At 36.8% G+C, this 25464-nt stretch overlaps 1 protein-coding gene across 2 annotated transcripts in view; it reads right to left on the reverse strand.

The window, feature by feature from the left end:
- EDEM3 (ER degradation enhancing alpha-mannosidase like protein 3) overlaps positions 1–25464 on the reverse strand; it is a 72176-nt gene that overhangs the window by 36096 nt on the left and 10616 nt on the right. For both annotated transcript variants that reach the window (XM_088153992.1, XM_088153991.1), the window contains exons 4-17: positions 16561–16600; positions 15786–15898; positions 15199–15352; positions 14467–14601; positions 8632–8737; positions 8242–8339; positions 7247–7372; positions 5929–6012; positions 4688–4771; positions 3634–3758; positions 2884–3049; positions 2441–2595; positions 1176–1329; positions 509–703 (exon numbers count right to left, since the gene is read on the reverse strand). In XM_088153992.1, the coding sequence (XP_088010118.1) occupies positions 509–703; positions 1176–1329; positions 2441–2595; positions 2884–3049; positions 3634–3758; positions 4688–4771; positions 5929–6012; positions 7247–7372; positions 8242–8339; positions 8632–8737; positions 14467–14601; positions 15199–15352; positions 15786–15898; positions 16561–16600 (1735 nt within the window). The remainder of the gene's footprint in view (positions 1–508; positions 704–1175; positions 1330–2440; positions 2596–2883; positions 3050–3633; positions 3759–4687; positions 4772–5928; positions 6013–7246; positions 7373–8241; positions 8340–8631; positions 8738–14466; positions 14602–15198; positions 15353–15785; positions 15899–16560; positions 16601–25464) is intronic.

Genomic DNA, 25464 nt, shown 5'->3' on the forward strand with positions numbered 1-25464 from the left:
CCAGGTAGCACACTTCCTCTCTTGTGGTGCCTGCCCCTGGAACAGCATTCCCTGCAGTTTCACATGGCTCTCACCCTAGAGCTGTTTCAGTCATTAAAAACTCCATGTGAGATTAGGTTGGATGCCAAGCCTTTGTTAGTTTTTTATTGCTTTCAGGCATATTGGTTGTTTTACTTTTCTGGATGCACTGTTGTTGTTGTTTTTTTAATTGTTTGGGTTTTTGTGTGTGTCTTGTAAGCCTCCCAGAGACTTTTTGAAGTCAGGTAGTCTCCAAATCAAATAAATAAAATATCCTTTTCACATTAACCGAGTAGTTCACCAGCTGCTAGAAAAACTGAAATATATGGACTCCTTTTATGCAAGTTAATTAGTCTCTGTTCTAAATAAAACACTTTGTAGCAAAACTCTAAGATATTTTAAGTACACATCAACAACTTCATATTCTGCATGCACACATGCCACAAAATAGAAGATATAAATTAAATAAAACTGCAAAGACAATACATGCCCCAGATTTGTGTTTAGACAGGTCCATTCCAAACTGTGCAGGTCCCGCTGTCAAAACTACTCTGCCGAAGAATGGATGGGAAACAATTTGAACTGCACGAGGAGGTAGCTGCTGCTCTTTTTGTTGTTGACTGGACAACTCAATCATTTCTTGCATGAATCGTAAGCCATCTTCAGCATCCAGTGAACTTGCTGCCTAATAAAAGTCAAGCAAGTTAATATTTCAATTAGCATTTTCCAGAGCCTACTATTAAAGACAAAATAAACAACAGATATTTGGTGAGAGAACTTTTATAATTGAGTTGATCTAAACTCCTAATGCCTGGCTAAGAGAGTTTTAGAATAATTATTCCTTAAGAAAGAGTTCCAAAGTCATTGGTGCCACCATAAAGATGGCTCAGGTCATGGTCTCAAATCTAATAAATATTAGCTTCAATTTCCCTATGATTTTAACATGTCTCTCATGAAACTATCAGCACCACAACACCCTAGCATGAATAAATGGATTATAAACTCCTATTATCTCTAGGGTGAATATCATCAAGAAATAGGTATGTCCAAATGTTTCACTGAAATTAGGGCAAGCATTCCAAAAACTACTTTCCAAGACGTATGGCACATAAATGAAAAGAAGGTCATATGTGGGTTAGGGCAAAGCAAGATCTTACTTGAATAGCATGCTGCACCAATTGTACTCTTCCATCTTTGAGATGAATCAAGCTGACTCCCATCTTTTTCAGTATCTCTAAATGTTCTGGATTACTGGCCATGAAATCCCTGGCTCTCAGGGGAGGCTTTGGTCCACTGCCTAAACTCTCCTCCCTGAAAAAAACCAAGCAAGCAAGCAAGCACTATCAACATTTTAAGATATGAACTGATTGTGTCCCAATATAAAGCAGATGTGTGTGCCTGAAGCATATTGTGGATTTCCACTAATAATGAGTGACTGAGTAGTAAACTGGTTAAAAGTTTTCTGAGAGCCATCTGGGTGATTTTGGGCCAGTCACTTTCTCCAGCCTAGAAAGAAGGCAATAGCAAATAACTACCAAAAATGTATCCAAGCCTGAGTCAATCTTAACTTAAAGACACCCCCCAAAACAAAACAAAACAAAACCCTTTGCAGAAGCTGATAGGATAAAAAAGTAACTGAGTCAGCATCTTCCTGACAGCTTTAAAGTCTTATTTTCTCTCATTCTTTACTTTGGTGCTATTATATAAATGAGGATTTAAATGTTCTTTTCCCTCTGCTTTGTCAATAAATGAATTCCTTGCTCTTGCTCCTTATTCATGACATGCTTACTAATGTCTATATGCACACACTTGATTCTCTAAACTCCTACAACGCATACACTCAAATACATTGGAGAAGACATGCCAAGGAAGACCTGGGCACACTTGCTAATCACATGGCAGATGGCTAGCAAACTGTCAGAAGTCCAATTGCTCAGAAGAAGAAGACATACAAGAGTCATTTTTTGTGACTCCTTCCCTAGGACAACAGCAGCATTGGGGGTAGAGAGGGGAAAACCTGTGATATATATGATTGATAAACATATCTTTGAATGCACAACCATTTTAAATTACAAATTGTTTTTTCTTTTGCCCTTTTTATTCTCTGGTTCCTTTCTATTTCTCACTCTATTGAGTAGAATTTCAAGGAGTTATACACTAAAGAAATTATAAGGATTTGGGAAAATATTTTAATAAAAATTATGCTTGTGATAAACCAAAAATTAGATCTTAGGGAGATAGCCTCTATAAGCTAATGATATTTGTACAATTTGTTAGCCTAGCAAAAATTAGTAAAAAAATATTAATAATGGGACTTAATTTAGCAAAACAAACAAACAAACCCCAGTAGATTAATATAATCATTTTTCTATATACCTTCTTTTAAAAACACCAGAATAAGGAAAATATAAACAAATCTTACATTCTGGAAATACTCCTAGGGCAGCTTTTGTCCACCACATTTTTCAGGGGTTCCCTTATACTCTGAGCATACATAGGGTCATTGGGAAATAGGATTTGGGTGTTAGGACAAGTCCAATCAAAATTACTATCATCCAGCTCCATGTATTCTGTAGTCTGTAGAAAAAAAGGTAGACACACTCTGCTAAATTTAGAGCTAAGTATTATGACTATAAACCATCAAATTGTTTTAGGAAATAGACAATCCAAAGGTATATAAAAATATGTAGATAGAAGCAGATTCTCCTTCCAACTGATCAGGATTTTATATCCAATCACATTCATAATCATACTCTGAGCAACCCTGCTTATTCTCTGTAAGAAGTACACTATAAAAATAGAAAGAACACTTTAGAGCAAATGATTAATTTAATTAGACTAAACAATTTTCAGTACAGCACTCACAATATTTTTTACAAGGGCCGTTTGGTTTGTAGTAGATAGCCAAAGAGGTAGCAAATGAGCCTCTGTAGTAAAAATATAGTCTTCAATATCAAAAGTTAGGTCTTCTTTATCAGCAAAAAGCAGGTATAAATATTTGAACATTTCAGCTAGGAAGAAAGAATCCATCCTACAAAGAGAAAATTTGCATTTATATTACTTCTTTTTGATGTTTTAATTTTCCTACAGTTCTAACAAGCCTTTCTTCTACATAAAGTAGCTGAAGAACAGCTACTAATGACAGTTATAACATCATCTAGACTATGTTAACTACAGTTTCAAAATTGCAACATACATTTAATTAAGCAATGTGTATATTTAAACAATGTATATATAGTGCAAGAAATTTTCTATCATGCAAAAGTGCTTGCAGAATTGCACATGTATTTCCTCTCTTGGTGCTATGGACCCTAGCCACAGGCTTCAGATTTTTCCAGTTTCTATTATATAGTCTTAATTGAATTATTTTTATTTTTAAACTATCATTAGCTGCCTTGGAGGTTCCTCTATGCAAATATTTTCCTAAGATAAAAACTGAATGTTATTTTACATAAGCTTAAATAATAAAATAGTAACATTAAAAAGAAAAAATCCTATTAGCATACAATCATATTTTTGCCAATGTTGCTTGACAGGCAAATGAACATCAACATTTTAAAACTGAATTTTACAAACAGACTTTTGTCTCAAGATTTTTTGAAAGAGTTCAATTACCTGTCCTCATGGCTTCCAGTGCGAACATCCTTCATAGCAGCAAAGCCACAAGGTACTCGTGCGTATTTATTTAAGTTTTCAATTAGCGTTTTTCCTACTTCTAGGTAATAGGGATCTCCAGTAGCCTATTTTTAAGGGAAATAATTTGTATTAATATATTCCACTGACATGATATTACTCTGATATTTGATCTATGAGCCATTTTAAGTCTTTGATTTGAAATTATAAGATTCTAAAACACATTAGGAGTTTTAGTCTGTTAAAGAACATAGTTAAAGGCAACTTCCATATCTTAAAAAAGAAAATCCCAAAATCAAAAGTATTTTTGTTGTGAAATATCACAACATCTCAATAGAACTGCATGCTAATTAGCTTAATTGCAATAAGCTTTTAAAATATAATTTTTGTCTTCTAACAAAAACTGAAAGTATATTCCAAAATTATGTATTGCATTCAGTCAAATCAATTTATTTTGTTTAAATATTGTGCTGATCACAAGTTACAAATGTCAACTCTATAAGCAGCCACCTATGTAGGCTAAAATTAAGGATTCCAGAACTTCCACCAAAGAGAGTCACTCCAGTGCCTAAGTAATGTGAAATAAAGATAACCATTCCTCCTGCTGTCCTTGCTAAAATTTAAAAAAAGGTCTTCTGCTTTCCAGTGTAGCAATTACACTTAGCTAGCACAACTCATAATCACCAGAGAAGCCATTTCTTCTGAACTATCTAAGTTAAAGCTACTGCCATCTCCCATGATAACAAATTTCATAGAAATATTTTCATCAGTCAGACCTGAACAACCAGGCAGTTTTGCTCAATGATATGAGGCAAAATGAGTTCTGCAAAGGGAAGATACTCCAAATTCTTGAGCAAAGAATGGCTCTTCCCAACCTTAAATGTTTTGATATGAAGCAACCAGATTCGTTCAGGTTGTTTTTATGTAGCTGCATCAGAGTTTCACATAGTACTAATAAAATATATTTGGGTTTTATTTTTAAAGTGTTTCCTGCTATTTTCTAGAATGTACCATGTCTTGAATTTGAAGATCTTACTTTATACAAGAAATATGTGCTTTCTGCAAATTCTGGCCGTAAAGGATGCTGAGCCCAATGAACCCGGAAGTCTGTTGTGAATGCCTGAACAAGACAAGAGGAAAGATAAAAATATGAACTATTCTGCTTTGGAGGAATAACTTACAGCATACTGATATTACAACTATACAGTAAGGTTGTCTCCTTCAAGATAATACAGCAAATCTACTGTTAATCTAAGAACTCCCATCTTGGGTCATCAGTGGTCAGCAACATTTTCAGGTAGGAGTAACCATCCTGCAATTGCAACCTATATCACTGATGTCCCCAAATATATATTTTTTATAATCATTAAAAACATTTCTTGGAAAAATTAAAATGTCCCAAATTCCCTATAGTGTCCTGCAAAGAAACAGAAATCTTCTGAAACTTGGCTTATCTTTTAAAATTTTGACCCTTAAATTTCTTTTAAAAAATTGGTCAACAGATGTCATCAAGTGGTGCTGCAGGTGCTACAATGATGTCCCCTGTTTTAAGTCTGCTTCTACTGGACCATAAACTCTCAAATGAAACTGTACAGAACACACAGATGTTTTTGGCATAAAGACCTCAGAAGAGATTCAAAAGACATTTTCGACATGTACAGCAATTCAGGATGGTGTTATGGACAGAGTAACAACTTCACATTTGACTCATATTCATCCAAAAATCTCTTTCAATATAAATATAATAAATACACAGTGATCTGTAATACTGTTAGAATAACACTGATTTTGATAGTTGAATAAGCTTACTCTTCAACATCACTAGAAGTTTTTTTTTAATATTTTCATGGAGGCCATCCAAATATTTTATTTTCAACTTCCAAATAAGGCAATAGCAGTGAAAATGAGATAAACAAATCTTACAGAAATAGAGAGAGCTACCATAAATAATCAAGTATCATATAAAATATTATGTAAATATCATTTATTTTTACATATATCCATGCATGCACTTTTAAGGATTTATTTATTTAGTCAAAATTGGAAGCATATGAATGGCCCCTTGAAAAGTGACAGACGGATTATTAATGCAAAACCTCAACAAAGTAAAAACTGACTTAAAGTACTAGGTGAATGCTGTTAAATATTCCTAACACTCATGGACTCAAGTTCACTATTAAAGCTAAATTCACCAAGTCTAAAATAATATTTTTCCTCTAACACCTGAAATTTATACTACCTAAATAATGAAATCATAATACATGCTCACTGCCTTACCTCAGGAAGAAAATTATGCTTTTTTATCACCTGGTATAGCATTTCATGAGTTTCTATAGCAGGTCGAATATCACCTTTCAATACCTAGAACCAAAACAAAAAAGGTAAAATGTACATCACATTCTCTTAGATAAAAGAATATCTTGCGAAATAATGATATATTCTTTTCCAATCCACAGCACAGGGCACAAGACAAAGTGTAAGAATGCAAGTTAACAATAATCTAATAGAAACAGAATTAATTTCATATGAGATGCAACATTTACTTTCAAAAAGGCAATTACTGATTAAAAGTAATGGACTAAAAGTATTGTTCAGTCGTTATGTCGTGTCCGACTCTTCATGACCCCATGAACCATATTGCGCCAGGCCTTCCTGTCCTTCACTGCCTCCCTGAATTTGCTCAGTTTCATGCTCATTGCTTCAGTGATGCTATCTAACCATCTCATCCTCTGCCGTCCCCTTCTCCTTTTGCCTTCAATCTTCCCCAGCATCAGGGTCTTTTCCAAAGAATCCTCTCTTAGCATTAGGTGACCAAAGCATCTGAGCTTGAGCTTCATTATCAACTTAAAAGTATATGACCCCACTATTTATGTCCTCTAACTGAAAACATACATTTTGCTATGAGAATGTAGTGGTTAGCGATGCACAGAAGGTGTCAAATTTAAACCATTTTAAATTCAAACCAACCTGTGGCAAGTCTAACTGTGGCAAACACTGTTCCAGGTTTGCCATAGTTCTTTTGTATTTAATATAGGCTGTTTTAAACATTTTGGAAGATGTTTAAAATTTGAAGTAATACCACCTATATGATAAAAACAGTATGTATCAAATGCAAAGCAACTGTTTTAAACTCAAAATGTGGCATTTCAAATTTGTACATTCTTCGTGGCAATCTTCTAAAAAGTATAAGGTAGTCTGTCTATTAAACTGTCATTTATAATAAATACAGATTATTGAAGGATGCTAAAGTGCACCAATTGAAATTGCTTGAGAAATGCTGCATAACAAGTACAGGATAAATGTGGAATACCTAATACTTTTAAACATGTTCTTAATCAATCATAAATTTAGAATTTAGAGAGAAAGATGACTCTATGCATAGATAAAGAACATTGTGGAAATTAATTATATTAATTGAGTTGAGGGTGATGTGGTTAGAGATTATGTTGTCCCCGGATGTTGGTTGTTTTTTATATATTGTTGTTGTTCTACCTGGTAAAGCTGTCCAGAGAGTCTTTGGAGTTGAGTAAACTAAAAGTTCAATTAATCAATCAATATCATTGGATGAAAATGTTTTTGCACACGCAAAACTTACTTGCAAACCAGGAAAAAATGCTAGTAGTGAGTCCATCCAAGTCCGAGCATTTAGCATTGGCTTGTGTATGTGCACATCAAGCAAGAGAGGTGGCTGGCTGATATATCTCATTATGGCATCATAATGCTAGAAAACATCAGAATTTCATGAGTTTATTCACTTTGAACCCATTTCTAAAAGCTGATTTAAACCAGATAAGCACACTAAACAATAATGCTTAGATTTAGAGACTGCAAGCCAACTATCCGCCATCTATAGCTCTTATTTAAAAATGAAAACAGCCATATTCCTTAACTACTTTATTAAAGACAGAATTAATACACCCAGGAATAAGATTTAAATAATTTGCTATTAAATGAATTGTTAAATTAATCTAAGTTCCATAGACAAGCAGAATAAGCAATTAAAGAATTACAATCTGTCCCCAAGATCATTTTTTCTTTTCCTTATTATTTTCCTCACCTGTACCTTAATCGCAGTAAAGCGCTAGCATTGGATACCCAGCACTGGGATTAACTTCAGGGTAGATGTTGAAATATGCTACATTTATGATGAGTTGAAGTAAACAACATTTTAGCTGCCAAGCTTTTTTTTCTCAAAATGGTAGTTAGACTACTAAATCTAACAGCAAGTTAACATTAGCAAATATATTTGATCCTCTTATTAATTACCCATTTTACTTCCAATATTTAAGAATCCTAAATGTGGCTGATGCCTCACTAATAGGCTACTTTAAAATGAAAAGTTCTATTATTAATTTGAGTATTTTTATTATGAATACACCAATGTTTGGAAGTAGATGAACTTCATGCTAAATGGAACAATGAAAAAGGACAACTTGCAAAGGAGTGGAAAGAAACATCAGCATATAATTATTTCTGGTGGTGTAATAACACACTAATTACAGAAGAACAGATGCAACAATGTCTAACATTATACATCATAAGTGTACTATAAAGTTCTATAGCTCAAGGAGGGAGAAACCCTGTACTTACGGTGTTAAATCTTTCTAAAAAACTGTCATCTCCAAGCAAGACATAGGCCTTTAATAAATACTCATAATATGAATCTATGCCTGCTCCAACTCCGCTATCTAGAACAAGATAAAAATGTTATTATAATTAATTTCATAACTAGTATTCAATGAAATAAGTTCCTATTACTATAAAATGTTTGATTTAAGCGCAACCAAGAAACAAATAAAAAGGGCTATGGGATGAGAGTAAGCATAATGTAATTTTTTTTTTAGTCCAAAGCAAGATCCAATTTTCTGACATGTACTTCGTCCTCTGCATAAAACACCTCTAATCTCATTTTTATTTGAATTTTGTTTACTTGAATTACATAGGTTTTTTCTATAAGCAAGAGGGAACATAGCTTCATACCTTTACGGACCCAGTCACCCGTATGAATGTTAATAGTAACTCCCACTAAATTGCTGCTTCGTTGCCTTTTCTCCCAAAGGAAATCAAGTGCCTTCCGTGCATATTCCTAAAGAAAATAAAATTAACATTTTCTAATTAAATACAGGTTTAAGTGCAATGTAGCAGCCAGGAAATTGGTGCAAGCAATTAATTTTATTCAGTTGTTCTGCTTTTAAACGTATACAAGTTGGTACAACAGTAAATTCTTTTTTGTATATACTGGACATCTCAGAGAAGGTTTAAAAAGAGTTGGATGCAACTGCATTGCTACCAGAGATGTATTATAAAAATTGGAACCAACTCATATAATTTGGACTCGTCCTACTATTGCTACAGTTAGGACTCAAAGAGATCATTAATATAACTTTAGATTGATCGTGGTTGTTAAGAATGCATATGATCTGCTTGGCTGTATCCCCAGCCATTTAAAGTCTAACATCAATAACTATGCATGGGGAATAGCCCAATAGAATTATCATACAACATTGGAAGGATAACTCTATGCTGGACTTGCACGAACAGATGGCTGATATGTGTGATCAGTTAACATTTGAATTAGGGGTGGGTTTTGGTTTTTTTTTGGACAAATAGGCAACAAGTAGGACTTCTGAGTAATCTTGTCTAATTTGGGGAGTTATTTTGTAGATGAGATGCATTTCCAGAGCCTTTTTCCCCCTTTGCGGGGGAGAAAGGAGGGTAATATCATTTTGTATTAATATTATTTTGTATTGTAATAATTTGCTATTATTAGTGAAGACATTTTTTGATGTATCAATGTGTTTGGGGATCTGAAAAATCCCATTTATTATTTAACAGGCATTTAGCTTTAATAGACACCGCTTCCCTTCTTCAGTCCGTTAAAAACTTAATGGACTAAAAAAGGGAAGAGGTGTCTATTAAAGCTAAATGCCTATTAAATAACAAATGGGATTTTTCAGACCCCCAAACACATTGATATATCAAAAAACCTCCTCACTAATAATAGCAAATGCCTATTTTGAGGAGACGCAATGAACACTGTTCAGACTGATTCAGACTTGAACCAGCATTTGGGGTACAACCTGTTATTGCTTTAACTCAGACAAAAATCAGATCTAACATATGTTGTACATTAAATCCAAATCCAAAGTCAGTTAAACTACAATCCATCAAATCAAAAATTCATCATAATTTCTTTTTTTCATTCTCATTAGACACAATCAAAAAAATCAGGAAATAATATTATAGACCAATATTAAGGTCTAGGAGAATACTTATGAATACCATGAAAAATGATAGGATTTTTAATAAACAAAAACAGCCCACTCATTTTAAAAACACCACCACATTCTTTGCATCAAGTAAAAGATGGTGGGTAATTCATGACACCATACACTAAAATTCAATTTCCAACAGCCTCAGGTAGCATGGCCAAGTTACAAATGGACAGAGCTTGTTTACCTTGGCAATAAAGGATTAACTCCTAGCTCCACTTCTGTCAGTAAAGCTTCTAAAAACTAGCTTGAATAGTATTGCAGGTTAATAGACTAGTAAAGGAAAATGACGTCCATTAAAACTGAAACTGCAGGTTTATTTTAAGATTGGAAATGCCACCTGTCTTCTGTGTAAATAATTTGTTACCAGCAACTAAATAAGTGTTACCAGCACTAAATAAGGCTGTTGTAGGATTCATTTTCAATTTATATACTATTGGCAATAAGTCCACAGACAAATTATTAATAACAAATATTACTAATGTAGACAATATGAGGATTTATTTTATCTATTTAAATGATTTACATGGCTGCCCATCTTACATCAGTCACTGAAGAAAGGGACAGTAGCTTGAAGCCACTTTGGTATTTCTGAAATAAAAATCTGAACTGGAAATGTTTTACTTACTACATCTTAACTTCTCTACAACACTAGAGGTTTAACAATGGAAGGGACTTTCTCCCAAGGTCAAAAGGTACTCCTCTAGTTATTGGGAAAGAATGCTAAGCTTTCTTAACTAAATCTGAAGATGATGACAATGGCTGGACCAAAGATGAAGGAAATCTGATCACTGATGGTGCCACGATGGAAAGAAAATGTCCTTGTTTTACAAGGGCACATACTGCTGAATGGAGAATGTAAGAAGCATGAATGAAGGACAGATTGAATACAGCTCTATTTTTCTGGAGCCAGATCAGATTGGCTCTTTGGAATCATCTCCAGATGAAGGTGATGGCAGGATCACCCACTGGCACTCCTTACAGAGGGTCCCTGTGAAGAGACTGCAATCTAGCAATCTCTAGCAGGTGGAACACTTTGGGAGTTGAGGGAAACACTGAGCCCAAGCCGTAGTGCAGAGCCTCCAAAAGGACACTAGATTTGCTTTCAGTTCCTCTTTTAATTAACATTGGAAACTGCCTATTTGTAATTTACTTGGAAATTAAAAACCTCCTGAAAGACAGGTTGCTGTACACTGGGAGAATTTCCTTCTATCCTGGGAGAAAGAAGATTAAAGTAAGTTTATAGATCAAAAAGAAATATTTTAACTTTTGGAAAGAACGAATCGGAATTCAGAATGCTGATTGGGGACAGTTAAGAAGCTAGATAGATTTGAAACAGCTTTTTAAGGATTGTTTCAAATGTTTAAAAAAATACAATAAGTGAGTTTGGATTTAACTGCAAGAAAATCTGTCCTGGGAAAGTTTTGCTTCTGAAAATAAACGTCAAATAACAAAGAGCTTTGAAGGTTAACCAGAGGGAACTAGAGAGCAATTAAAGGAAGAGATATCTTTTAACACAATGGAGGAATAACCTTCTTTCCAAGAAGAATTTTTAGCTGTTTGGAATCAGTGTGTCCAGGAATTATTTCTAAAATTGGGACCAACAGAGGTTGTAGAAGAAAAAAAGATTTCACTGGATAAAATAGAAGTTGAGGACGACTTGAATAAAGACTTTAAAATGGACTTTAAAGAAATGCCAGATTATGAGAGATATGGAAGATATGGGAAAAGGTGCTGCGGATCTGAAGATGGACTCAAAGATGCTTGATTATGAGAATGATTTGGAGAAAGAAGCTGTAAGGGATCAGGTGAGTGACTTTGAAAGTTTGGACCCACAGAAGGGAAACACCAAATCTCTGAAACATTTTCTGAAAATAGACAGGTAGAAAATAAGAGATTACTATCTGGGACTTTATTTGGAGAAGAGATTGAAGAGTGAGCCTTTCAAAAAGAAGAGAAAGGAATTCAAAGTGGATTTATCAGATCAGGGTTAAATTGTATAAGTTTTGATCTTGGATTGTTAATATTGACTTTTCTTTTTATGACCAGGGCTGTAAGACAATGATTTGTATCTGTAAAAGTGATTGATTTGGTTTAGTTTAAAATACATATGTTATTATTACTGGTCTTTTGTATGCGTAAGGGGAGAGATCTTTTATGTTTTATGTTTTAGAAAAAATTTAGAAGTTAAAATGCAAAGTAGACCTATTTGTTTAAGCTTAAAATACATAGTTTATTATTGCTGGCACTCTTAATGCTTTTGCTGATTAGACTGATGTTGATTTTTTTTATATAATTTGATTACTGCTTAGGGATGAGAAAGGGGATTAATTTCTGTAATATTAGAGAAGGTTTTAAGTTACTGTTAATGCATGTACTTGTTTGGAGGGGGGGAGTCATTTTTTATATTTCTTTCTTTCTCTTTCCTCTTTTTTTCTTTTTGTCTGTAGGTCTTTTAGTTTTGTATTAACTTTTATATATATAAGCTTTAATAAAAATATTATGAAAAAAAAAGAAGCATGAATGAAGGAAAACTTGAAATTATTGCAACAGAAATAAAGCATACTAAACTGGATGTTTCAGGAATAAATGAATTTAGATGGACCAGAAAGGGCCAATTTAAATTATTTAATTTAATTTAGATGGTTACATGATAAGTTATTTAAGGCACAAGTATATACAAAAAATGAGCAATGATACTCAAAAGGAAAGCTATCACATGCTCAGCATCAATGTTACTCAAATGTATGTACTGACTTTGATGCAATACTCTCTATGGAAAATTGCAAGAGGACCTAAATATAACTTCAAGAAAAGATGTGGCCCTGCTAATGGAATGCAGATATTGTAGAAATGGAAATACCTGGAATCATAGGAAGAATTGGACTGGATAAATGCAATAATGCAGGAGATAAGTTAACAGAGTTTTAAGAAAAGAATTCTTTGTTTATTGACAACCCCTAATATAAATGCAGACTCTGTACTGGATGTCACTAAATATGCAGCTTCAGAATCAAACTATGTCATACGAAATTGAATATGAGATGCAATCTGGTCAGCCAAAATGTTTCCGTTTGTAGACCATAAATTATAAATGTCAAATATACAAGTTTAATTAAAGCAAGTATTTGTCCCAAAAAGATTTGACTTGAAGGACATACAGTCCAAAAATAAGAATAAATATAAAGACAGAATCAGTATGCTTTCCTTATGCATAAGAGAAACTAAGGAGTTACAGAATAGACATGTCCAACAGCCACAACAGTGTCCAACAGTAAAGCACCAGACACAGATAAAATACCTCATTAACTACTTAATTTGTTGAGGGAACATCATCTGTATGTTTATATTGCTCTAAGTTACTCTTTTAAATTTTTCTAATAATACAAAATGTAATACAACATTGTATTCTTACATTGTAGGTATTTACATATTTTGTAATAATGATGATTATTATTTATTAAACATTTACGCCACCCAACTCAACAACTCTGGGCAGCTTACAACAATCAAAGAAATTACAATAAAATCAATTTTAAAAATAAAGATAAAAGATGGCAGGCACGATGAAGCAAGGGGTCTCACTCTCCCTCACCAAAGGCTTGGGTGAAGAGCCAGGTCTTCACAGCTCTTCTAAACGATAGCAGAGTGGGGGCCATCCAGATCTTGGGCAGGGGAACCTTGTTCTACAGGGCAGGTGTTGTTACAGAGAAGGTGTGCTTCCAGGGTCCTGAGAGATGACATTATACAGTCCAAGCAACTTGGAACACGCCAACCCTGCCGGATCAAATCAGCTGGGCAGAAGGTATGGAAGACAGGCAGTTCCTCAAATAACTAGGCCCTATGCCATGTAGGGCTTTATAGGTAATAACTGGTGCCTTGAATCGCACCTGGAAGCAAACCAGCAACCACTACAGCTTGCAAAGCAGAGGTGTTACATGAGCATACCGAGATATGCCCATCACTGCTCATACTGTAGCATTCTGGACCAGCTGAAGCTTCTGGGTAGTCTTCAAGGGCAGCCCCAGGTAGAGCATATTGCAGTAGTCAAGCCACGGGGTGACTAGAGCATGAGTGACTGCTTGAAGGGTTCCCCAATCTAGGAAAGGGCGCAACTTGTGGAGTTGTACAAAGGCCTTCCTGGCCACAACTGACACCTGCTCTGCTCTTTAAGCAGGAAGTGCGAGTCCAGGAAGACCCCAAAATTGCATACCAACCTTCAAAGGAGAAGTGCTACCCCATCTAAGACCAAAGATGGAATAACACCAGATCTGAGTGGCCCAAACACCCATAGCACTCAGTTTTGGTAAAATTGAGTTGGAGGTGGTTCCTCCCCATCCAAACCCACACAGCCTCTGGGCACTGGGACAGAACCTTGACAGATATTTAAAACAGTACCTCAAAATATAGAAAAACAATTTCTGGTATCAGAGATTCAGTGACCAGTTCAGCAATAGACCATAGCTGAAATTAATGCTATCAAGTAAACACACAAAAGTTAGAAGTTACACAAAAATAATGAATCACTTATCATTAAGCAAACCTCAAATATTGATGCTCCTGTGAAACGACTCAGAGCAGCAAACTCTAAGATCAAAGTACCAGCACAAGCTGTACAAGTGTCAGTCTCTGTTCCTGTCCGGGCTTCTGGACTTCTTAGACCAAATTTTAAATTAATCTAAAAGAAAAAAAAAGTACTGAAATATTTTACTGTGGTGATGATATTTCTTAAGAACTTAGGGAAATAAAGTAGATTGGTTGTTTCAAACAAAACACAATAAATAGAAAATAAGTTTGTATAGTATTACGGAAAAGCTGGAAAAATTAAGTAAGTTAAAAATTAAGTTACAAGCAAGAACATACAGCACCATAAAAGCAAGCAGTATTCAAGAGCATTTGAGTATGGCAAATTTATGCAAACTGACTTAATATATGGGTTTAAATTCCAATGCTAAACTCCCTGGTGCTTTGACTTTAAATGAAGTTGTCTCTGAGTATAGCACCTGCTATGGAACGAATAGTCCTTGTTTTCATAATCAAACGCAGATGGCTTTTTTAGTCCACGGCATTTGAAAATGTAATAAAGCACACAGATAAATATATAAATATATTCATAAACCAGGCTATTAGCTGAAGAGTTAAGACTCTAAGAGTTGTAAGAAATGGATGCCTTTAACCAATAATATCACTGATAACTCTCTCTCTGATTCAACATGTAGTTTTACCATACTAGAATAACAACATGTGGCATACTACCAGCTCACATTTTACTTACTCTTGGATATGGGAGACCACTTGTGGTGTTAAAAGCTGGCAAAAGTTTGTAGCCTAATTGTTTTGCCATGTGTAGAAGTTCTCCATTGTACCACTGCATGACTTCACCTTTCTCTTTCAGCATGATTGCTACTGAGTGCCCACCTAAAAGACCGCTAGATAAAATGAAACGGAGAATTCAGGAAGTTTATTAGCTCAGTGAATGCTGATCCAGAAGAGAACTGAAGATTGGGGAAGCATAGGAGAAGAGAAAGTCATTCTCTGAATTGCTTCCAGTCTCTAAGCAATATTTAGTAATTAGTTGTACCAGCCTTAAGCATAATGCAAGTGCTGAGAAACTGAAAATAGTTTGTAGAATTTTTAAATATCCTTTACTTCTAAAGAAGTGTGTATAAGTGAAGAGGTGTAAACCCTTCTGATAATAATGCAGAAAACCCACAGTTTACAAACAAGAATAGGTTTACAAACTATGAATTCTATTATGCTTAAAAAGAAATAAGTGTATTTAACTTCAGACCACAAAATGTATACAGGTCATCATTTGGCAGATTTACAAATCTGATGCCTTTTTCCCAGTATAAAACTTACCCAAGTACTCTGATGTTCGTTTCAAACACTGATACCACAATGTCATTGTCTAAATTAACATCTCTAATTACTTTTTTAACAGCATCTTCAAACTCTTTGGTTTTATTTAATACCTGCAAAACAAGAGTAAACAATCTGATTCCCTCTTAAGAAGCTATTTTTTTAAAGTAGTAACTAAAAGTTTCATTTAATTAAAAAATAAAGAATATCAGATTCTGTCATCTTAGGTCCCATTTCAGAGACAAAGCTCTGAATGGATGTTTAGTTTCCCTTCTCCTAAGAAAGGGTGAAGGAGATATGGCTGAGCAGTGCACACTGGATAAATATGGAACCTCATTATATGCAAGCAATCTGTAATTCAACTGAAGTAACATTTCTGGATTCTCCATAAGCAAGCTAATAGCAAAAAAAAAAAAAAATCTACCATACTAAAGTGAATATATAGTGAGAGAGAGAGTCAATATGGTGTAGTGGTAAAGGTGCTGGTCTAGGAGCAGGGAGAGCCAGGTGCTAGTTCACCTTCAGCCACAGAGGCTCACAGGGTGACTTTGGGTTAGTCACTCTCTCAGCCCAACCTATGTACTTCACAGGGTTGTTGCTGTGAGGAAAATAGGAGGAGGGAGCATGTGTGCCACCTTATATCCCTAATCCATTTTGTAGAGGAGGGTTATAATTTAAATAAATAAAGTATTTTGTTAAGGACAATTATTAAATTCTATTTAATATTGTAAAACTGGAACCTCAAATCTAAATACATGATAGAAGTTAAACCTACCACAAGAGTGTCCAAAGTATCAATTAGTGTCAGCGAAAACCTGAGTAGGAAAGGGGAAGAGATTAAAAAATATGATTTTATCAGATGCAATAAATAATTTATTATTAAATGTTTATTTATTATTAAACAAAATAGTATGCTAATGTGAAAGAAGCTGTGAGCCTTTGCAGAAGCCTATCTGTTCAGGCCCGATTACTTCATTTGTATACATCCAATCTAGTAGACGGCGTTCAAGATGTTTAGTGTAAAGCTTGCCTAAAATAGATAAAAGACTGATTGGACGAAAATTACCGGGCTGGTCAAACCCACCTTATTTGTAAATTGGAATTATTATTGAATTGAGCCAAGTATTCAGAATTTTGCCATAATGATCAATGAGGGTAAATAAGGAAGCCAACGGCTGGGCCACCAATCAACATGGTTTTTAAGTAGTTCAGCTGGGAGCCCGTCCGGGCCAGGTGATTTTCCCAATTTTAGATCAACAATTAATTCAATGATTTCATCTGTGCTCACCGGAGGCCACGGTGGTAAATCTAAGGCAGTGGAATCATCTTCCTCATTGTAGGGAGCTACAGGGGCATCATACAATGTTGAGAAGTGTGCCACCCATTGCTGAGATGTAATAGCAGGGGTGGCAAAAGAGGAGTTATCACTGGAATTGCTCGAAGTAAGTTTCCAGAAAGGTTTACTATCCTTACATTTGATAGCCCTATACAATTGGTCCCATTTACCCTGAAAAAAAAATTTTTTTTTTCTTAATGATAAGGTCTTGGAAGGTTTCCTTATGTTTTAAGAATTCATTATATTTACTAAAGTCCCCAGCCTGGCGTAATTCTTTAAATATGCATCTCAATTCCTTTTTCCGGATATGGCATTCCAGATCAAACCAAGTGGAAGATTTTGAGACAGCTACCTCAGCAGGTTTAGCTTTTAGCCTACATTTGCTAATTAAGCAAGAGAAGATAGAAAGAGCATCTTCAACTGAAGTTGAGTTAGTTAAATCCACTCGCAAGCTGATCATTGGTTCAGTTCCAAGTAAAACATGGAAATCCTTTTCTAAAGCTACAGACCATCTAATTCTTTTAAAGATATTATCGGAGGCATGACTGTCATAAGGCGATATGCGTGCAAGGTTTGATGAGTTACATTTTAAAACTATAGTCAAAGGCAGATGGTCACTTTCGATGCGAGATTCGATAGTAAGGTAGGAAATATTGGGCAATAGGCTATACGTGCAGAGCATATAATCTATAACACTTTGACCCCTTGTGGAGCTAAAAGTACACCCCTTTGAGTCGGGGAAGCAGCTTAAGCCATTCAGGATTATCATATTGTGCATTATGCAAAGGTCTAACATCTTCCTCCCTGCGGTATTAAAAGCTGCATCACTAGATGAGCGGGGTAAGCAGAGAATGGGCGGTAAAAGCTCTTCATCATCAAAGCCTAACTTTGAAGACCAATCATAGACACTATTTCCAATTCTAGCGTTAAAATCACCAGCCATAAATAGTTGATCTGCAGGAAACTTTTTGGTTAAGAACAAAATGTAGTTAAAAAGCTTGTCCCAATTGGCAATATAGTCACCACCTTCTGCAGCCTGGGGTAGATAAACATTAACAATAATAAGATTTATAGACGGTAATACCAACCTAAGTGCTTGAGCTATAGGGGGACATGAATCTAACAATAAAATCTGTGCATCAAGATTAGCATTCACTAAAATTGCTAATCCAGCCCTGTGACGGCCCTTGCTAAAAAGTTTATAGGCTGGAAGAATAAAATTTCTAAAACCATTTAAATTAAAAAGGGTTGCTGACCAAGTTTCCTGCAAAAGAAGACAATCAAAAGAGGTTAAAAAATTTATAAAATCCATGTCATACATTTTGTTTCTCCACCCCGCTATATTCCAAGAGACCAAGCTTAAGGAACCAGGGGGAATATAAGTACTTAGTCAGTCCAGCTCAGTTATGTAATTCAGAGAATTAGAAGGATCATCGAATATGCAACCATTTTGGGGAATGGACTTTGAGGCACAGTATACGGCTTCCGTGGTTGTAAAGCTTGAGTCAGTCAATAGCTCCTGGGGGTTAGGAGTAGTCAGGCTGGTCTTTAAGCCTTTAGGGATCGTTAGGGTAGGCTTCGCATAAGGACTCAGTGAAGAAAGGGTCATAGACTCTTTGTTGTTCCCTGCAGAGCGGGGAACCTCATCATCACTTATGTTTTGTAGTCTGTTTTTTATTAAGTCTAATCTTTCTAAAATCATTTGTTGGTCCGGAGTGGGTAGGGTTCCAAAAGAACAAAGAAGATCTTCTTCAATTGAGTTTTCCAAAATATTGTAGAGTGTGCTGTTCTGAGATTGAGTCCACTGTTCACCGATGGGTTCTAAGGGCTGTTGGGATTCTTTTGCAGGCCTATCTATCGTATCATTCACTGCCAGCTGAGGGAGCGTTGGCTCCCGCTGCTCTAATTGGGGTTCTTCATTGGCTGGCTTAATCGTTGGCCTCTTAGGGAATAGGGCTTTGAAAAATAAGTTGGAAAAATAAATTTCAGGCTAAATCCCATCTTCATGTGCTTCTCCGCATTAGACCTCAATTGATTGATTTGGAATCAGTGGGACTCCTTAATCAGACTCCATGGGCACAAAGAATCATGCTAGTATTCCAGTCTGTTAGACTGCCCTTATTAATCCAAAAACATCAAAAGCACCTTTGGACAAAAGGGACTTTTTCAGCTGTGAGCCAAGAAAACTAATCTAAGGATTTGATGCATGAAGTCAGCACTTTCTAGCTTTCATAGCTATTCAAAATGCTATTTGAAACTCTTAATATTTATTTGCAATTTTTCAAGGCCACACCATGAACCTGCAAATTTTCTTGCTTTTGTGCAAAATTCCAGTTTTGAGTATACACCATTTAGGTATGACTAAATATGCAAGTCAATACAGAGCTTACTGTCCATTAACTAACAACAAAAGTAAGTATGTCAAAAGAAATAACTAATTCTTATTCCACCCAGCTATCAGCCAGTTTTTTTATTCTGTAAAGAAACAGGAAGTGACAATTAAAAAATTAAAGTTATGAAGTATAAGTTATACAAAAGAGACTTTTTCCAGCATACAAAATATTCTCAACATAAACCAAGGTTCTACATATATAAATGCTTTTCAAATAAATGTTTATATAATACTTCCACAGAAAAGGGTGCAATATACCACAAGAGTAAGAACAGTTGTGAGTAGGTGCTTGAGCCTAATGTGTGAAGGCTCATTTGTTAGGATTGTTTTTATTTAAAAACTATACATTAAAGTGCAAATATATGTATATTATATGCTAAAATATACAAAAGTATTAATACTGAGTACTATAATAAATGAACATATTTCAACATTAAAACATTCATATGACAGTATGACAAAATATTAATTTTATTTCTTGAAAAGCATCAAATCCAACAGAGCATGAAGTTGAACAATACTGGTACTTTGTTTCAAACTTTATTATGGTACAGGTAGTCCTTGGTTAATGACCACCTGTTCACCGACCGTTGGAAGTTATGACAGTGATGAATGAGTGGTACTTACAAATGGTCCTCAAAGTTCCAGCTCTCCCAGCACCCCAAATGGTCACGTGATCGTGATCCAAGTGCTTTGCAACCAGCTCGCACTTACGATTGCAGCATCCCGTGGTCACGTGATCACCATTTGTGACCTTCCTGCCAGCTTCCCATAAGCAGTCAATGGGAAAGCCGGCAGAATAGGTTGCAAGTTGCTCCTGTAAGTTGCTCCCACTCCCACCGCTTTTTCTCCCAAGGAGCCTAGCTACAGAGTACAAGATCCCAGGGATCTCATAGTCTGTAGTGTGCACCTACAGCATCCCCCCATGCTCCACATCATCCGGCTGCACTGGTAGGATGCCAGGGCAGCCACCAGCGCTTCCTCCCATGCCCAGCATACCACTGGCACTCCCTCCCACACCTGGCAGTAGCCACCTTGGCCATAGTCATGCAGTGCTGTGGCAGCCACCAATGCACCCTCCTACACCTGGCAGCAGCCACCCCCAGCCCCACCATGTTCACCCAGCACTGTAGCAGCCACTTACCCGCTGCTGGCCTGCTTGTGAGCTGCCCAGGACTAGCAACTTCCTGCCAGCTTCCCCACTTTGCTTGTTGAAAGCCGGCAGGAAGTTGCGAGGAGATCCTCACTTAATGACCTGAGACCCTTGCTTATCAACAGCAATGGGAACTGCGGTGACATCGCGCTTTACAACCCCATCACTTAGTGATAGAAATTCCAGTCCCAATTACCATTGTTAAGCAAGTACTATCTGTACAGTGGTTAAAATGATAGACAAATGGTTCAAGACCAACTGAGTAAAAAAAAAAAAAAAATTATCATAAGATGATTCTGGACAACTTTAGTACATGTTCAGCCCTTCCTTTTTCAGGAACTTTGTTGAAAAAGTGGTCCAGTTGCAGATTATTTGGGACCTTTCCAGCTGGGTTCAGGCCTGGACATAGTACAGAGATGACAGTAGTAATAATGAAGCAGTAAACAATACCCTAATCAAGGAACTACCAGGAGAAGAAAAAATAAAAATAAACCACCACCACCCTCCACCAACACTGGCAGGGCAAGCCACTGTATATAAACAGAGAGAAAACCCCATTCCATTCTAGCACTGAAGATGTTACCTAGCTGGGTAACAAAACATTTGCAAGAAAACAACCAAGCTCAGAGAACTCCAAGGACTCCACAGTTCAACCCCGAGCTACATATATTGTCTTCTATTGGTGACACTGATCATGCTTGTGGTTGACCTCTGGTAGAACTGAATGGAGGTGATGTGACCATCCTGGCTCCTTTTGATCTCTCAGTGGCTTTTAATACATTTATCTATCTATCTATATAGCCACCCATCTCACACAAAGTGATTCTAATACATCATGGATCATGATATTGTTCTGGGCTAGCTACAGGAATAGGAGTGAGAAATATGGTGTTATGATGGTTCTCCTTCTTTCTTCTGGATCAGTTCCAGCTGTGTTGATTGGAACACTTCCGACCTTTAACAGTGGGATGCTTGATACTCACACCTCTCCTGTTTAATATGTACAGGTAGTCTTCAACTTACGACACCAATTGGGACCGGAATTTCTGTTGCTAAGCGATGCAGCCGTAAAGTTCAACCACATCACTTCGCAACAACAATCCCTGCAGTCCTGATTGCTGTTGTTAATCGAATCCCATTGTTGTTAGATGAGGCAACTTCCTGCCAGCTTCCCACAACCAAATCAGTGGGGAAGCCGGCAGGAAGTTGCAAGTCCCTCATTCGCAAGCAGGCCAGGAGGCAGGTAAGTGGCTGCTGCCAGGTGGGGGAGGATGCGAGGGGGTGCGTGAAGGTGCGAGGGAAGCACAGGGAGGATCAGGGAGGGTGTGAGGGGGTGCGTGGGAGGTGCGGCAAGGCTTGGGAAGATTGCACGGGGGTGTGAGGGAGGCACGGTGAGGCTCAGGGAGGGTGCGCAGAGGTATGTGAGTGACTGATGCAAGTGCAGAGGGGCAGGGGGAGGGTGCACAGGTGGGGGGACTTATCCCAGTGACTTGCATCACATGATCGCAGGCCACTGCAATTGGTTGTTAAGTGTGAGCCAGCTGCCACACACCCAGATCATAATCACGTGACCATGGAGGTGCCAGGACGGCCAGAACTCTGAGGACCAGTTGTAAGGACCATTTGTTCAGCGCCATTGTTACTTCGAACAGTCACTGAACTAATGATTGTAAGTCAAGAACTACCTGTACAGAAATTGCTGGATGAGGTCACCTGCCAACACAGGGCCCAATGCCATCAGTATGCTGATGATACCTAGTGGTGTATCCAGGCACTGGACTGACCAGGTGATGCTGTCACGGTCATGTCCCAATGCCCGGAGGCTGTGAAGATTTAAATGGGAAGGAACAGCCTTAAACTCAATCCTGACAAGACAGAGTAACTACAGATTTTCAGTTCTCCTGGTATAAGATATTTTCCATCTTCAGTTCTAGACAGGGTTGCACTTCTCCAAACAGAACTCACATGCAATTTGGGGGTTCCTGTGTATCCTCAGATTCTGATCAAGGAACAGGTGGCAGCTGTGGTCAAGAAGGCCTTTGCCAAGACTGTAGCCTTAACTGGACTGGGATTCCCTTCTCACAGGCTGCCCTTGAAGGTCGCTCATAACTATAAGTGGTCCAGAATGCAACCCCAGAGACAATTATGAATGTGCTTTGGTACACCCATGTGATACCTCTGTGGTGCAAGCTGCAGTAGTTACCAGTGAGCTTCCAGTTTCAGTTCAAAGTGCTGATTGTGGTCTATAAAACCCTTCGTGGCATAGGGCCAGATTGCTTGAGGGACCATCTTTCTCCCATTGCTTCTGCCAGCCCTGTAAGATCTGGCAGAGTGGGCATGCTCCAGGTCCCATACTAGAAAGAATATAATTGATGGGTGCCAAGAACCATGCCTTCTCTGTCAAGGAGCTGGCCCTCTAAAATGGTATCCCACTCAGGATTGGTGTTGCCCCAACCTTTTAATTGAACCTTAAAGCCCTGGCTCCTTCTCCAAACCCTGGAATAAGGAGTGGTTTTCTTTAATTGTCTTGTATTATCAGGCCTAGTGGTGGGTAGGTTAGTTTTTATTAGTTTTATCAGGTCATGCCATCTTATTGGGTTTTTTATTTGTTGTTGTTTTTTGTAACCCACCCTGTTGGGTAGCTCTATAACTTTGGTTAAATAAGAAAAAAATTGCCTTGAACCCTCCTGGGTGAAGATGGGATATAAATATAATAAATAAATGTATTAATCAGTTTCTCTAGATTGAATCAATATAGTTAACTGTCCCATGAACAGCTAATCTGACTTTTTCCCTTTAAAAGTAGCAACCCATTTCTTTATCCTCTAGGGACAATGAGGTACATAGCATAAAACAAAATTACACAAAGATTTTATGACAAATTATAAGGGTAGGTGGAGGGTTATAGAATCCATGATATCAGCAGAATATAAGGGAATAACTATACACTTACTGTAGGCCGAAAGGCAGTAAATTTGTGAACTCACTCATACTTGTGTTATTCATTTGTAAATTAACACACACACATACACACCCCTTTCAAGATGCTTACAGGTGTTTTGTACTTATTACAAATAATTATGCCCAGAAGCTTTTGTACGACTGGACTAAGCTTAATGTGACTTTAATATTTTGCGAATAATATTTTGCAAAGAGCAGCTGAGAGGGAGTACAAGCACCCTGGGATCACTTGAAATGAAATACTGTTTATTTGGTCAATGACAAGCGAAAATAAAAATAAAAAAATACAACACCAAAGTAAAATCAAATAGATGAGATAAAATACTAGCATAACAAAGATAAAATAACATAAAAATGTGGCACGCACTACTATAATGATGTATTCATTATCTGTGCAAATGTAAATCTAAAATATTACAATCTGTGAAGTAAAATATATATAAGCTAAAAACAAGAGAGCTAATATGTGTTAAACCTAAAGTGATAAATAAAACAGAAGTGATTATTTCTGTAATCAGTTCTGCCTTATTTTCATCGTGGCAACACAGAATTTGGCCACTGCACAAGTGATAAATGGTTTCCAATCTTCTAAAAGGTGGTTCATAGAAATTGTCTGGCCTTCCTGGAAATTTACATATTAGGGGCAGAATATAAGCAGACCTGATATCCCCATAGAATTTACAGTGTAATAATATATGTGAACTGGTTTTGATCTCCTTGTTGCCACATAGGCAGGTACGCTCAGTTAATGGGGTTTTGGAGTGTCTGTCTTGCAGCAGTATGGATGGTAAGAATGTTATACTTGGCTTTGAAAAATGCTATCCTTAGTTTGGGGAAAGTTAGATTTTGTAAATATCTTGCTGGTTCCCAAGTGCCCTTATTTATCCAATTTCTGCCATGTTGGGGCAGCCTATTAACTTCAGTCTGAAACTCCATATCCCTTATTCTTTGGGTGAGCAGTTGTTTGGCTTCGTCATATCCTAAAGAAATTAGGAATGATACAGAAAACCCATGTAATGCCAACTTCTGCTCTACAGCCTGTTTCCAGGGAGAAGGAAAATTGTCTATTATAACTAAAGGGGTCAGTCCAACTAAGAAGAATTGGATTTTTAGCCAGTAGTTTATCATCATCCCCCAAGCCCTTACCTAGATAGCAGGGATTCCTGCCTCAAGCCTTAACCAGGCATTTGCTGTTCCACTGGGTGCAGTGAGGATTGATCTCAAAATGTTTGTTCGCACTGTTTCCAGTGCATCCTTCTTCACATAAATCCCTACTTGTGCATCATAAAGGATTTGGGTCAGTGGTTTGGCCTCAAAAAGTTTTAACAGTGCAGGGATTGTCCTCCACTTGTAGAAGCGCTTAACAGCACTTGTAGACCTAAGAGCTAGCTATACAACGTGATTCTGATGCACGTTCCAAGTGCCTTTAGAGTAGAAAGCCACCTCAACGTTATTTAAATGCAGTAACCTGCTCTAATTTGTACAGTACCCTTCTACTCTCCAGGATTGTTGGGTGGCTCTCTTAGCAAAGATCAGAATTTTAGTTTTTTCAAAATTAAGAACCAAGTGATTTTGTCTGGAGGGCCAAAATATTGCTGCAATTACTCTCTTCAACCCTATAGGGGTTTGTGAAATTATGGGATCACTTGAATGTTGAGTCAAAACTGTTTCCTTCTAGGTTATGATCCTAGAAGAGATATACTTTTTGAAGACACAATTTTTATCAGAACTATGGCACAGAAAGTTAAACTCACTTTATAGTCTTGCAAAACCTTGAATGTACGAAATTTTCCCCTTAACTTTTTACTCTCATATTCAGAGCTTAGTACTCATAATA

The sequence above is a fragment of the Python bivittatus genome, unplaced genomic scaffold, assembly GCF_059951505.1.
Source record: "Python bivittatus isolate LINGU-HERP-01145 unplaced genomic scaffold, Pbiv_v1 ctg000700_np1212, whole genome shotgun sequence".
Lineage (NCBI taxonomy): Eukaryota > Metazoa > Chordata > Lepidosauria > Squamata > Pythonidae > Python > Python bivittatus.